The sequence below is a fragment of the Sinocyclocheilus grahami genome, unplaced genomic scaffold, assembly GCF_001515645.1.
Source record: "Sinocyclocheilus grahami isolate Dianchi unplaced genomic scaffold, SAMN03320097.WGS_v1.1 scaffold822.1, whole genome shotgun sequence".
Taxonomy (NCBI): domain Eukaryota; kingdom Metazoa; phylum Chordata; class Actinopteri; order Cypriniformes; family Cyprinidae; genus Sinocyclocheilus; species Sinocyclocheilus grahami.
The window spans coordinates 632,331-648,398 of NW_015506001.1; the positions used below are offsets into that span (position 1 = coordinate 632,331).

Consider the following 16,068-nt stretch of genomic DNA (forward strand, 5'->3'; position numbering starts at 1 on the left):
TTTTAGAAATGTTGATGTTTTGTTGTGGATTTGTTTTACGATTTATGACCTTTTTGGATATTTTAAGGTTTGTTTATCTAGACTTTCAATGGAAGGACAGAAACATCTTAGGTGTCTTTAAAAACATCTTCATTTGTGTTTTGAAGATTAAGTCTTATGGGTTTGGAATGACATGAGGATGAGTAAAAGATGACAGAATTATCCATTTTGGGTGAAATATCATTTTAAGTTTTAGTTGTTTTAGTTTTCGTTATTTTAGTATTTCAACTTAAACCAAATGAAAATGATTTTTATTTTCCAGCTAGTGGTTATTTCAAGTAATGAAAATGTTTATGGTTTTATTTTAGTTTAATAATAACCCTGCATTATATATAAAATATTCTTTTTATAGTGCTGACCTTTCAAATAAAAAAATTCTACTTGTCTTGTCTGTAAAAGTGGTTTACACATATTTTCAAGGTGAAGTGTGTAGCATCATCAAACAATGAGGTAATTATTTTTGCATTTTCAAACATCCTGCTCTGTGTCCGCTCAGATAAACTGTTAATCCGAACCAAACTCACGACACTGGAGTCAATTTTGCTGGGCTGGGCTGGCTTAAATGCTCCAACAAACAGAGCAATGATTGGATACTGCTTTACGCCATTATGCTTTTGGGGTAATCAACCTACAAATGTCTTATTGCCTCTAAGATAAAGAAATTAAACCCTTTATAACACTCAAAGTAAGCTCAGCCGGAATCCAGACAAAGAAACAGCTCAGATATGAGAGATTTGGTCACTAAATTATTCCCATACTTCCATTTGTGTCATTTCTTACTGTTGATGACTATCCTAGCATGTGAAAAATAGTCATAATAAAGAATGATTCTGTGTGCTTGCACTCCTGACTGGAAGTGTATATTCCCACTGTGCCCATTACAGATGATATTTGCAGTATCTTTGATGAATTAAGGCCTTTTAGCGCTGTCGGTAAGTCATACTCAGTGTCCAGACGGTGCATGTTGGTACTGGCCTGTAGCCTCACCTCATCTACAGGACTTTAAACCTGCTAACCACTTCCTCCCAATAACCATTAATGAAGATACTGTTCGAGCGAACCTCCAAACACGTGTACCGCAGATTTCATGGTGAGCAATAATGGTGTGGAGGGAAAAAAACACAAAACAGGTAGAACAGGAGTGAGAGATACCTCGCTCTGCAGGAAATAAAATCCCTGATGTCAGCCCTACTGCAATTGGAGCGGTTAGCCAAGCCCAAGACAGGTTCTACAGGGGTACTAGAGGGTGCTAAATACACTCCAAGATGGCAAACTATCCAGTGCGTATTTGCGTTTGCGCTCTGGACAGCGTCAAAAGTGACTATTTACAATGTGTTTTTGCAGTGTTGAGCAATGTAGCCAATCACAGACATATCTGTTGATCTCTTGAATGCAATGGCCAATCAGAAACGTTTTAGTTTGTCATAATTCCCCTATATTTAACCCAGCATTTTTTAGAGTGTGTGAATAGGAAAAAAGCCCAAATGGATGTTGAGTAGCGGAGCTCTTTGTTCAAAAATAAATGGGAGCAACCGTGACTGAATATGTAGTTATTAGTTATTTTATTCAAAATATCAATAACTACCGATTGATTATTCATGATCTTGCATTCCTGGCAGGCTGATAGAAATGACTGTCATTTTAACCAAGTATTAAGCTATGAAATCTATCTACTCAAAGTTTCTCAAGATCAATTAATAATTCATTATTATTATATAATTCTTACTGTAACAGCTGGAGCGTGTGTAAGGCTGGACGAGCTTTGCGTTCCTCTGGCCAGATTGGAAATTAACGGGGAATTGGGGCAAAAATGTCTTTGCACAATTAAACTAAATCTATTACGGCTGTCGCGAATAAAGTGAAAATGAATTGAAGTGTGCCAATTGCGGCATTAAATTTAGATCTGCATCATGCATTTAGATGTTGCATTTCTTTTGAAATGTTTTTGCAGTGTTAAGCATTTGAAACAATCACAAACGTTTCCGTTGAGCTTATCGAAGCAGTGGCCAATCAGAAGCGTTCAGATGAGCCATCGCTGAAAAGCCAGTTTATTTCAGGGCGTGCGCTCGCTGACTGAATTCTGCTCTCTCGCGAATTCTCTCATCATAAACAACAAAGTGCAGATGTACCTAAGATGTAAGAGATTCATTCATCATAGTGTATTCATAGAGCTTCAGTGTTTATAATTTTCTGAGAGTTCTTAAACTCACGCTAGACTGAAGTCAGTGATAATATTCTTTGATAATGTAGCCTAAATGTTCTTTGCTCGCTTCCTTTATATTATTCATTCATTGTTTGAATAAGCGTGGAAATTTAATTGTTACAATTAACAGGCCTAACTTACAATGTTTTTATTAAATTGTGATCACGTTAAATACAAATTCGGTCATATTAAAAATATTTTACGACGACACCCATTATCTGGCACTTGCCTAAAAATACAGGTTTATGATGTGCGTTGTTAACAGATTACACTAACATTAGATTACTGGAGTTGGGTTAACCTCCACTTATGGAGAAAAAAAAAGTTTTCAAAAGCACCCCACCCCCCATATATATATATACAGTATATGTATATAATAAAATGACATCTTGTGACAACATAAGGGAGAGTAAATGGTGATTATTGTATTGTATATAGGGAAGCAGTAGTCATTGTCCAGCATTATGGATGTTCTAAAGGGAAAGTTTCTTCAGGATCCAGGAGCGTAGTAACTCCAGTTCTTGTCGACACAACTGATGGTTGAGGTCTGGTATGGAATGGAAAGACGTGTTGAGGCCAGCTTTCTTCAACAGTGAGTTGGTCTCCTCGCCCCATCTATGGAAAACCAGCTCATCTGCAGTGCCATGACACTGAAGGAGCTCAGGCAGAGGCGGGCATTGGGATGCATCTTCTACTGCCTGTGCAGAAGGTCAAACAGAATCTTTTACTTGTGCTCTACATCACGATATGAAAAATCTTTGGTCATAAGGCATTCTGGAGGGTATTAACTACCTGATATACAACTGAGTCTTTGTTGAGAAAGCTGGACAGAGCGAAGATGCCGGCAACATCCTGGTGGTACCTGCAAACCAGGTGTAATGCCATGGCACCACCCATCGAGAAGCCACCTATAGTATCAAACATACAGACATTAGACAAGCATTCAGTGGCTTCGTATTAAAACATGTTGAGCTGACTTTTTTGTAAAAATTTTTCCACTGTGCTAGTCATGAAGTGCAATGCTCTCAAATTGCTAAAAATGTGTGATCTTAGCAGCCAGCATATATGATTCTTCTTCTTAACACACTTAAGTACATTTTGTAAAAAAGTGCACTTGGTAATAATGTTAAATTAAAGCATTACTGTAAAGTACATTTTAAATCATTGTAATCTTTTTTTCATTTACCTCGATGTGTTGACTAACTTAAAAAAGCACATGTAAACTTCAACGTGTCATTCAATATTATATTTAAAGTTAATAAATTGTTAAAAAACTGTCTTTGGGCGCGCGTGCGCACGGCATCCGGTGCGTGAGGTGTGTACGCGCTCTGGCGTAGTTTACGTTAATGGGTGTGTTGATATCCAGCCGAAGAGCAATCAAGCATAACTTCAGGATCAGAAGTTGGGAATATGTGGAAAGTCACCACTCTCGAATGAGTTCGCGCGAGAGAACGTAATCTTTTCGTTTTAAGTCGGTTTGAACAATCCGGATAAGCGCAAGTACGTACCATTTTGATTAGCCGTCGTACCTACAATGACTGTGCACTGTGTAAACAATGAGTGACGTATACGCGCGAGAGATCACTTCCGCCGCTTGCGTAAACTACGCCAGAGCGCGTACACACCTCACGCACCGGATGCCGCGCGCGCGCCCAAAGACAGTTGGACATAGTGGTGTATTAGAGGTAAAAAATGATATAAATACGGTTCGGTTTCTGGCACAAACCGATCGTTTCGTGTCTTAGGACATCAATGTGTCGTCACGAGCCGCAGGGTTTAATTTGGATTTGTCTGTGCATGTTTTTTTTACTCTCATAGATTTTGTTACCATTGCCATGCATTATACGACTGATAGACTGCAACGGCTGGAGTTAAAATCATCATATGTGTTCTACTGAAGAAACAAAGTCACGTACATCTTCGATGCCCTGGGGGTAAGCAGATAAACATCAAATTTAAATTTTTGGGTGAACTATCCCTTTAAGTATATTCTTTCATAGCATGTGATTTCTGAAAGAAGTACTCTTTTTGTTAAAGTATACTAAAGTACATTTCTTTTTCACAAGGGACAATTTACCTTGTGTCAAACAACAGAGCCAGTGTCTGAAAATGAAAGGCTATAGAAATCTGAAACCCCAAAATTTCATGATTAAGATTGAACTGAACTTCTTAGATGGGAAAGGCACCACTGTAATTGTAAATGCATAATTTTTTTGCTTCACATGGGATGTGACTGTTACACGGCGTAATGCCATATATGCCCTGTATCCTGTGATGGCGTTGTTGTGTTGGTTCACGCGCAGAGGCCTGTTAATAAAGTCGCAGATTGATTCAGCTCATGCTTGTTTATTGCATCTAACGCAAACAGCGACAGTCGCATATTTAGCTAGTTTTTTTAATGAAAGGCATGCAGCAAGTGGCAAATCGCAGGTGGTTTTGCTTGTAAACCCTTTCCATGATCTTTTCTCATTCAGCAGTGGCAGATGCATCAGTGTTGATGAGTCATTGATTCAACCACTATTTTTTTTTTATTATATATTTTAAATAATGTTTTTTTTTTTTCACTTCTATACCTGTCTGTGAGTTTAGTCGCATTATGCAGGCATGTATACACTCTGGTCATTGACAATTGTCGCATTATTGCTTTATATGCAAACACAGTCTGACAGAATTGTTATGTCTGACTTAAGGATATGAAAACCCTTTCACTCTGGAGTGATTGAGTCAGGAGGACATCAATAAGTGTATGCAATTTAAAGTCTTCCCCAAACTGAAATTTAAAACAAAAAAGAAAGAGAAAAGAAAGCTGGCCTTCAGTTCCACATCATCAAACTGAGAAAATTTCTGAAGTCTTCTTTCATGCCTGTGCTTAATCTTACACATCTGGGCAAATCTGGGCACTACATCTGGGAAAACGTACCCATCAGTCTGTCAGAGCCATGTTGAGACGGAGGATGGATGGAGTTCACATGTTCTTCAAACCTCTCCTAGATGTTGTGAGCAATTATATCTCCAGGGCTAATTAACTAAGTCTACTAATTTTTAATCAAAGAGACAAAACCAAAAAATTCCATCCTAATATTGAATTTATTGAGAAATCCACATACTGTTTGGCTAAAAAATTCTATGCATGCATGTTTGACTTTGGCTTTTCCCATTAACTACGACACCTAAAAGGTTGAAAAACACAGTATTTATATATATATCTATGAAAGCGTTTTCCATGGAAAGTTATGCCGCTTGTCAGTCTAGGAAGTGGACTCAGGGTACAGACCACTTCGTTTCTTCGAGTGACTCCAATGAGTATTTATAGTTAATGACAAAATGTTATGATTTAGGAAGATAATATTTCAGCAGTCTCACAGGAACATGTGTTTTTTGAATCAGTTTCTTTGGAACCGAGTTCAGGGGCTTTTCTGTTCTTCCACACATAGCCTTTTCACACAAAGACTTTTCACTTTTCTCATTTTACTTGCAACTATTTAAGGGTATTTATGTGTTATTGGCTTTTTGGTTAACCCTTCCTTGAATGTTGCCATTTGGTTTAACTCGCTGAGCAAATCATAACCTCTTTTTAATGTCTATCCAGTCGTCTTCTCACACCCTGAGGGAATTTACCTGCGTTCTTCTAAGATCTCTTTTTACTGAATGATTTTCTGCCACTTTTATCTCATTGTGATATATATGTGAACCCAATAACCCAAATATTCTGAGATAAAGCTTAGCAGAAATATGAGAATCATCCAGAAATTCTTCTTGGCCCATTCTGGCAACAAATGAAAGGAATGAGAAACTTGATAAGTTTCATTCTTCATTTTACACAACGAGGGAGAGACTTATGAGCAGTGGTCTGAGACTCTGCTTAATTTGGAACAAGTGGAGTGTGAGAGTGTGTAAGACGGAGGAAAGCAATAAGGTAGGAAGAGATAGATGGATGGGGAGGAAAGAGAGAGAGAGAGAGAGAGGATTGGAGAGAGACGAGCCAGTAGCCATACCAATAAGCATCCTGTGTTTAGGGATCCCTGCTCGGATCTCCTCCTGGACAATGGCGCTTAAATTTTCGCACATGGAATCTATAGACTCCAAATGTTCCGGGCAATCCTGGGAAATCTTGTGACGATCGAACCACACATGAGACTGAGCCCCTCGCATGGGTGTGTACGGCCTAAAAACAAACAACTGTAGCGGTGAAGTAATAATTCAATCAAAACAAAGCTGAAGAAACTGCTAAATAAATGACTGCATTCACACAGCTGTGAGAAATGATTGTTAAATGTTTGGAATTACATGGATTTCTGCTTGAAAAATAAAATGTGATCTTATTTTCATTTATGTTATAAAGTTGTTGCAATTAAGGTTTTAATAAATAAAATACAGTGCAATCCCACCCAAATCCAAATTGTAATTTTTTTTTATTATAATCTGAATCACATTTCTCTTTCAGGTTCTTCCTATCAAAAGCTTGTGAGACTTCATTATTATTATTATTATAATTACTATTGTTTTCTAGGCCCTATACTCCCTAGTCTATTAAAGTCTTTTTAATAATACGGGTAAGTGGGTAAAGTTTGTGTTGTGGTAAGAGTTAAAAGATGTGTTCTGAACACAATGAATTCAGTAAATACCATTTAGAAGCTGGTTCAACATGTTCTTTGTTAATGGGCTTATAAGTCCACTTGACATAAAAAGTTATATTTATGAATTATAATTACAGACAGCATTATGTCTTCTTAGTTTCTATTTGAGATTTCATTGTTTAATAAGTTTTCATTTATTCGTGTTGATCTACCACATCCATCTTTGTCATGCATCCACTACAGGTACTCATCAAATCCATTTTTCCAAATATAATATTGCTTATAAAGCAAGAGAATATATTGTATCAGGTTGCTTTTTATCTATTATTCTCTTTTTTGTAAAATTCTCATTAATACTCATTACTATTTCAGTTTCAATTACAGTCAAAACTAGAGTTTTATAAATCAATAAATCTCACAAAACTAGAGTTTTGACTGTTAAGACTATAGCAGACTCCACAAAAATAGAAAAATGTCAGACACAAACATGTGCATTTACTACAAAACCAATAATTTCTCTCACTGTTTTAATAAATTATTGTATTTAACCAATAACTGTAAAGGTGTTGTGAAGGCGATGTAAAGGGAATGTTTACCTGGCTGGCGCTGTGGGATAAATCACCCGGATGTTTTCAAATGCCAGGTTTTGTCCCAACACATCATAAACCCACCTGCGCAAACCCGGCCCTGTGTCGCCTAAATGAAATGGATGAAAGTTATTACACCACCATACGTCTTATATTGGACTAAATTATTCAAATGTGTCTAAATTAAACATAGGTCTAAACATATGCAAACAGTACAAACTATTATTATTATTATTTTTTTTTACAGAGAAACAAACTTACATGGAAATAATAGTTGCATGTTGAATAAGTATATGGTTACTAAGGTGCTCTGGTTTGTTAGGTTGTTATAATGTGGTTTATACAGTGTTCTGGGTAGTACTGGACCAAGTCTAAAGAACCCAAACCCGACTCTCTAGCTGTGGCCCAAATTACATACTACACACTATATGCACTTACTGCATACTACGTACTCAACTGTCCAGTACGGAAGCCTGATTGTGCCAGTGAATAAGTAATAGAAAAGGTAATTGTGACTTTTTATCGCAATTCTGACTTTTTTTCTCAGAATTGAGTGATAGAAACTCGCAATTGCGAGTTACAAAGTCAGAATTGCGAGATATAAATCACAATTCTGTGAATCTTGTGATTCTGACTTTATAACATGCAATTTCAAAAAGTCTGAATTGTGAGATATTAACAAGCAATTGAGAATTATAAAGTCACAATTGTGAGATATAAACTTGCAATTGTAGGAAAATAGTCTTTTTTTTTTACATTATTAGGGCTGCCCCCTGATAGTGGACTAATGCCGAGTTCACACTGCACGATTTTAGCCCGATTTTTCACTCGCCGACAGGTTTTTCGAAATCGCCGACAAATGCCCGAAATCGGAGGTAGATCGGTGCTCGTTCACGCGAGTGACCCCAATAACGTGATATTTAGGCCCTGGAATGTGAATTGTACCAGGAGAACCCCGCCAAAAAAATGTGTATTTTACCCCTTGAACGTGATTTTTACTGGGGGACCCCCTCGAAAGCAATTGGGCTATTTTCAGGCTAGTTTTGAGTAGTAATTGGGCGGGTTTTGTAGCGAAAACCTGGCAACCCTGCACCAGACAGAGCTGTCGGCGATTCTTCCTATTGTGAAGTCATGCAGTGTGAAACCCCCTGTCGCCGATCCATCGTGCAATGTGAACACAGCAACAACTGAATGCTACCCCAGATAGTCCCGCAGTGTGAAAACAACGGCGATCCGACGAGTTTGAAAATCATACAGTGTGAACTCGGCATAACTATTAGTCGACGAGAAGAGGCTTATGCCGAGTTCACACTGCACGACTGTCTAGTGCAGGGTTGCCAGGTCCCCCAGTAAAAATCGCGTTCACATTCAAATTCACATTCCAGGGCCTAAATATCACGTTATTGGGGTCGCTTCAACCTGCTGACATAAAAAACAACCGGCGGCAATCGCGGATTGGGCAACACTGGTCCGCAAACTACATTTCATATAACTCCTCCCCGAACTTTCCGCTGCCCTGTATCTTGGTCTCTCATTGGCTGTAGGTCATCGCCGATGTGTTTTTCAGTCAGAACTCATTTCACACAGCGTGATTATGAATCGCCGACAGCTCCAGATATTTAGCATGCCAAATATTTGACGGGCGTCAGCGACGCACCGGCGATTCACTCAGATCGCGTCTTTGATAATTCACACTGCGTGATTGTCACTCGCATGAACGAGCACCGATCTGCCTCCGATTTCAGGCATTTGTCGGTCATTTCGCAAAACCTGTTGGCGAGTGAAAAATCAGGCTAAAATTGTGCAGTGTGAACAAGGTCGATCAAAATTTTATTAGTCGCAGAAACAAAATTGTTGGTGAAGTGGCGAAGTCATGAAGTCGTGATGGACAGATCATTAACAGCTGGTTTAAGTAGTAATTACAGTACATCGGACATCCAAACGTTCATTTTGTTCATCGACCTCAAATGTGTTTTATAATCTGAAACATGTAAGTAGCAGCAACACAACATTACATGGCCGCTCGTTTTAACGTTAACCTAGAAAAATGTGCGCTATTGAAGTGTTTGTCATTTTTGCTCATCCAGAGTAATGCATCTTTCAAATCTGTAAAAGGTCTACTTTTATTTGCGTGCACTCACAACAACAACAGAACATTGTGCTTTTGTAAAATAACGAAAGCAAACATTATTAGGTCTCTGTGAACTTGAGCGGTAAAAAAAAATATATATAAAAAATTTAACAAAGGCACCGAAACTCTGTGTTTGCCTCACCGACATGAAAAATATATCTATAGAATGCGAATTGTCTACTTTTACATGAACCAATTCAAATGGAATACAAATATTTTCAGAGTATGTAATTCGTATGAAACGTGCATGTCCACTGTGGAGATCGCTGCAGCCGAAAATACAGAAAACACTAGTTTATCATTATTAATGTTAAGGCAGTCTTCTTGCCACTGCGTGATTGTCACTCGCATGAACGAGCACCGATCTGCCTCCGATTTCAGGCATTTGTCGGCCATTTCGCAAAACCTGTTGGTGAGTGAAAAATCAGGCTAAAATTGTGCAGTGTGAACAAGGTCGATCAAAATTTTATTAGTCGCAGAAACAAAATTGTTGGTGAAGTGGCGAAGTCATGAAGTCGTGATGGACAGATCATTAACAGCTGGTTTAAGTGGTAATTACAGTACATCGGACATCCAAACGTTCATTTTGTTCATCGACCTCAAATGTGTTTTATAATCTGAAACATGTAAGTAGCAGCAACACAACATTACATGGCCGCTCGTTTTAACGTTAACCTAGAAAAATGTGCGCTATTGAAGTGTTTGTCATTTTTGCTCATCCAGAGTAATGCATCTTTCAAATCTGTAAAAGGTCTACTTTTATTTGCGTGCACTCACAACAACAACAGAACATTGTGCTTTTGTAAAATAACAAAAGCAAACATTATTAGGTCTCTGTGAACTTGAGCGGTAAAAAAAAATATATATAAAGAATTTAACAAAGGCACCGAAACTCTGTTTGCCTCACTGACATGAAAAATATATCTATAGAAAGAGAATTGTCTACTTTTAAATGAACCAATTCAAACGGAAAACAAATATTTTCAGATTATGTAGCCTAATCCATATGAAACGTGCACGTCCTCTGTGAAGATCGCTGCAGCCGAAAATACAGAAAACACTAGTTTATCATTATTAATGTTAAGGCAGTCTTCTTGCCCCCTTTTTTTTATCCCTGACGCATTCATAATTATTACTTCTGCCGGTGCGCTGTGGAAAGTTTTATGCATGCACTTGAGCGCTGATAGGCTATAGGCAATAAAGGCTCATTATTAAGAATTATATTGTTTATTGATATAAACGTGCGATTAGTCGACTAATTGCGAAAATGAACGACTACTAGTCAACTAGAAAAATCTTTAGTCGAGGGCAACCCTAGACTTTTAACTTAAAATTCTGACTTTTTTTCTAAAAATTATGAGATTTATGCTGCGTTCAATCCTCCTGGGACGATCGTACTAACGAGTTGACAAATTACGACGTCAGGTGTGTTCAAGTTAGTTTAGTCGGCACAAGATGGCGGTGTACCTTCTTTTAATAAATTACAAGAAAATACAACAGGGTCTGCATTTTTTTTACTTGGATTTCATTAACTAGCTGCATAACAAGAACATTACCAATTTAAGTTTATAGGACAACTAAACTATCAATTTAAACAAAAATTTACGTCAACTACAGGCATCCATCGATTCCACCATGTTTCTCATTGACACGCCCCCAACTCGGAAACTCTGGGCTTAAAGAAAATTTCGAGTTTCCCACTCGTAATAACAACTTTGTGGTGGTGTTCATGTGCATTCAACTCGTAAATACGATCTATCCGACATGACTTAAATGCACCAATAGACTCGCAATTGCGAGGAATAAAGTCGGAATAGTAAGACTGCAATTGCGAGTTTATATCTCGAAGTCAGAATTGTGAGATGTAATCTCGCAATTGCAAGAAAAAAGTCAGGGTTGTGAGATAAAAAGTAGCAATAACCCTTTTTTTTTTTTTTTCTTTCAGTGGTGGAAACAGTCTAGGTGTATGAATTTTATAGGGGTATTTTAAAAAAGCATCATATGACCCCTTTAAAGCTGTGACAGTCGAGTGCATGAATAGTCCAACTTTCCATGCTTCATTTTTTAAGCGTATCTTAAATAGTATTGAGTATTGAGACGCACCTCATATCGAGATATGACATTCCTTTCTTCAGTATAAATCTTTGGGATTCTTATGCTAATTTGATTGATCTGAAAAACCATATCTATTATGTCCATAGCAGAACAACATACCAATACTATGGGCTTGTTCAAATCCCTATGTCCCCAAGTATGAACCACCATAACAGTGATGTCTGCCTTAGAAACCCGTATTAAAATGCTAAATAAATCCAAAGGATATGCAGTGTGCAGGATTATGAAGATTGCGACAGAGAAACGTGTTCACTTTGTGGTCATGTCTACGCGCATTCGCGTTCTTACGCTCACTATTTCTTGTAATTATTTTTACCATAAGCCATGCACTTTTAACAGAGCATGCTCAACCTCACGGTCTCTGCACCCTTGCGCTTCATTCAGTTGCGTCGCGTGCTGCGTGAGCCGCGCTGGTCTGCGGAGGTTAGTAGGACATCATTTCTCTTTTAAAAATAGTTTTCACACCGCGTCTGCATGAGCGAGGTTTTAATCTTTTTAAAAGCACCTGAGCCATGAAGAAAGATGACAGAAGCAGTGTGTTTTCCAGCCTGACTCACGACACTCGTCTGTAGTTTAACTGCGGCCATATTCATCCCGTGTTATCTCGCGATACTCACTGCGTCACAGATCGCGTTCACCTTCCAGCACTGTGAAACTTCTCACTAATGATGAATGAATGAATGAGGTCTGCTTCATGTAAGTATAAAACAGATGCCTCTCTTCTCATGTCTTCTGATGGTGAGCTAATATTAGGGTGAGTGTTGCAGTACAGCTGATTTGTTGTCAAGTAACACAGAAAAGATTCAGTACAGCAGTTCATTTGCCCATTAGTCCAGTTGTGGCACATGTAGGCTTGCTTCACGGTCTTATAAGTCAGTAATACAAGAACACAAGCACAAGTAAAGCAAAAGAGCACATAAAAACAAAAGAACATCAGTTAAGTAGAAAACAGTGCTTGAAGTTTATCATTGCTAATATGCCAAAAAAATCTCTGTAATCTAATAAAACCCTTAGTTTTAACTGCAAGGTTATTATCACTAAGAATTTGCAGCTGGCTGTAGAAATTGAACAAGTAAATCCCAAAGTAATCGAATCTGAACTAAAATGACTCGTTTTTGGTCATAGTCAGCACTGCATGATTATTCGATATATCGACTTTGTTATGACGTACTGATAACTTTTGACATCTAGACTTTTACAGTAGTTTAAAGTGAGGTGAACCCAGGACATTTAAACACCCTCGTTCTTTAGTTGGCTGCTTATAACATGATGCATGATTTCAACTGCAAAGTGAGAACAATACTCTGACCCTTTCCCATTTCTGTTACAAGCAGTGTTGTGGGTAACGCATTACAAGTAACGCGAGTTATGTAATCAGATTACTTTTTTCAAGTAACTAGTAAAGTAACGCATTACTTTTTAATTTACAAGAGAATATCTGAGTTACTTTTTCAAATAAGTGACGCAAGTTACTTTTTTTTTTTACAATTTATTGATTGACAGCTCTGGTGTTGCCATGGCGACAGAAATCAGAAGATGTTACTGTAGTTCTAAAATAAATATGAATGTGCATTAATTCATCTCACTCACAAAAAAACAACAAAAAACAGATTCAGTATTCCTCAAAATAAATACAAATAATGCAACTCAGAATATGACGCAAACCTGCAATAATAAAATGTTAAACAACACAAATATCCTTTATGTATTTAATCCCATTCTATAAAGCAATGTCTTTGCTTCTGACCTCTGATGATCCAGTTCAAGCGTACTAATAAGCACAAATTACTCTAGACGAACATTTGTGTGTCTTTGTTGTTTATTGCTGAAGTGTGTTGGAATTTCTTCTTCTGCATTCGACTGTACTTTCCCTTCAGCCTGAGGCTTATTCATTTCACTTTTGGTGTGAAAAGGCTTTTATATTTGCCCAAAATATAACTTTTTTATTTTAAAAACAAACAAGCAAGCCCTGTCCAGATTTAAAAAGTAACGCAAAAGTAACGTAACGCATTACTTTCCAAAAAAAGTAACTAAGTAACGTAATTAGTTACTTTTTTATGGAGTAACGCAAAATTGTAATGCATTACTTTTAAAAGTAACTTTCCCCAGCACTGTTAATAAGAACATCAGAATTTAGCATATATTGAGATAATGCAGAATATAGTTTCATGGCTGTTTAAACATATTTATAGCCAGTCACTTTTCTTAATTCACACCCATTACAAATTTTCATTCAGGACCTACATCAGACCCTTTAGCTGAAGAAGAATGCTCTACGTACTTGCATAAAAATCCCTGTCTCATAAAATGTTGATGTTACATTGAACATCATTGTTTGCTCACAGAGATTTAGGAGATGTCTACAAGTTACTTTAAACACATACTGGGGTCTTATCTTTCGTGCCGTTTCACTTGATTCTGGTAAATTTCAGTTGCTCTGAATGCTCAGACCACACATTCTGCGTCCTAAATCTCACCTCCTTCCACCTTTTCTCTCACTGTGTGGGAGGGATGGACTACATTTGTGTTTAACTGTGACTCTGTCTCCAATACTGACAAATGACTGGAGGAGATCCCCCATGTGCTAAATCAGTCCTGTACCACACTGTCTGTTTATGCCTGCCCGCTATAGGCAGCTTGATAGTGGATCTGTGTTTTGTCACAAAGTCTGAACTGAATATACTGTATGATAAATTGTTCATATGGTATTGACTGAGATAATGTAGCTAATTAATCTCAATTGCTGCTGAAGAAAACCTTCAAGGTCTATGATTATTTATAGATAATTTGATTAATGCAGTAAGGTTTTGATCAAATGCAATAATCATTGTACGAATAGAGTAATTGCTCAGACTTACAGTATTTTTTTTTAAGTACAGTGACCTCCGTGATGTCAAAAGGTGCCTTTAGGTTTCATAAAGCATTATTAAAGCTGATTTTTATTTGTATGACGGGTTTATTTATACCATGTTAAAGGGATAGTTCACCCCAAAATGGAAATGCTGTCTCACTCTCATGTTGTTCCAAATCTCTATGAATTCTTTCTTTTAGTGAACACATATCAATGAGACATTTTGAAGAATGGTGGGATGTAAACCATACTGACAAAAAATAAATAAATACATTGTACAAAGTATCATCTTTTGTGTTCCACAGAATAAAGGAACGTATGCAGGTTTGGAACAACATTAATGTTAGAATATAACCAAATATGAATATAAATAACAACCTGAAAAACACTACACAATTGCATATACAAAACAAATACTTTCATATGTTTTCTCTCATAAAATGTACTCTTAGATTCAGTCCCATGCATGACGTTGCTGTTGTTTCTTTCTTTGCTGTGTTTTAAAGAGAGGCTGTGGCTGTGGCATTTGTCCTTGCTCTGTGGGCTGTCGTGGTTTGTGTCATTGCTCCAGCTGGGACAGTTTGTTTGGAAACTTTAATTGCAATGGTTGAACTGATCTCAAAATGGTGGACCCTTTAGTGTTTCATTTTTTCTTTTAGCTGCCAATTCTAAACTCTTTATTTACAGTATCCAGCAGGACTCCACCATCAGTTTGGCTTGGCCTACCTGGGAGATGTTGCGATTCCTTCAGAGTCCTCAAAAAGCATCTTCTGGGTTTTCAAAAGATGCTAGTTGGGCTTGACTAATCATCAACACCCCCAAAAGTGTCCTGGCCTGCCAAAGTATGATAAATGGGTTTGATTGGTAAAGCTCCAGGAGAAGTTTGAAGCAGTGAAGTAACTTCCTCAGTCACGGATCAAAACCCAGGCATGTGCTTTCCAAAGGTTGGCAGACTACTATATTTGTTTTGTCCCATTTTTCACAAACCTGACATAAAAGACAGCTGGAAACTGTGACATGGACCCATGCAGGAGGCTGAAGAAGTGTTCATTATGTCATAAGGGGCATTTACCACAGAACAAGGTGTGCTGGTGTAACGGAGGCCAGCGGTAGGTGCTGTGCAGGTAAACCTCACTCCCCTGATCTCAAGAGACGCACTAGCGACTGACGCTAGTGGCTGCAGTCTTTAGCCTCCTTGTTAGTGCGTCCGCCTCCCATGCCGGAGACCTGGGTTTGAGACCCACTCGGAGCGAGAACGAGGTGTGGCGGAGAGGACCCGGGGGAGAGGGGTTACGTTGGTGCCGTGACCCAGATGGGAGTGAGGTTTTAGGGGGGTGAGTGTAACGGGAGGCCAGCGGTAGGTGCTGTGCAGGTAAACCTCACTCCCCTGACACCTTGGACATATAACAAAACATGTCATGTCAACGAGCTTAATACCGTTCTCTGCTTTTATCATACTAGACAGTTTTAGAGGGGAGGAACTGCTCTCTGACGGCTGTGATTTTTCATCACATTGTTTTTCTTTGAGTTTTCTTTTCATGTTTTTTAAAAAATTTTTAAAGCAT

At 38.0% G+C, this 16,068-nt stretch overlaps 1 protein-coding gene across 1 annotated transcript; it reads right to left on the reverse strand.

Moving 5' to 3' along the window:
* Positions 1-2,402: 2,402 nt before the first annotated feature.
* lyplal1 (lysophospholipase like 1) lies at positions 2,403-12,263 on the reverse strand. The gene is made up of 5 exons (XM_016247041.1): positions 12,158-12,263; positions 7,416-7,515; positions 6,238-6,407; positions 3,035-3,150; positions 2,403-2,940 (listed from the first exon to the last, which is right to left on the reverse strand). The coding sequence occupies exons 1-5, from the start codon at positions 12,243-12,245 to the stop codon at positions 2,716-2,718; spliced, it is 699 nt and encodes a 232-aa protein (XP_016102527.1). The 5' UTR covers positions 12,246-12,263; the 3' UTR covers positions 2,403-2,715.
* Positions 12,264-16,068: the final 3,805 nt, after the last annotated feature.

Coding starts and splice junctions, on each gene's coding strand:
- lyplal1 (XM_016247041.1), bottom strand. CDS start 12,245: ATGAATATGGCCGCAGTTAAACTACAGACGAGTGTCGTGAGTCAGGCT. Junction 3,151..6,237: donor TAAACACAGGATGCTTATTG/GTATGGCTACTG, acceptor TTGATACTATAG/GTGGCTTCTCGATGGGTGGT. Junction 2,941..3,034: donor AAGACTCAGTTGTATATCAG/GTAGTTAATACC, acceptor CCTTCTGCACAG/GCAGTAGAAGATGCATCCCA.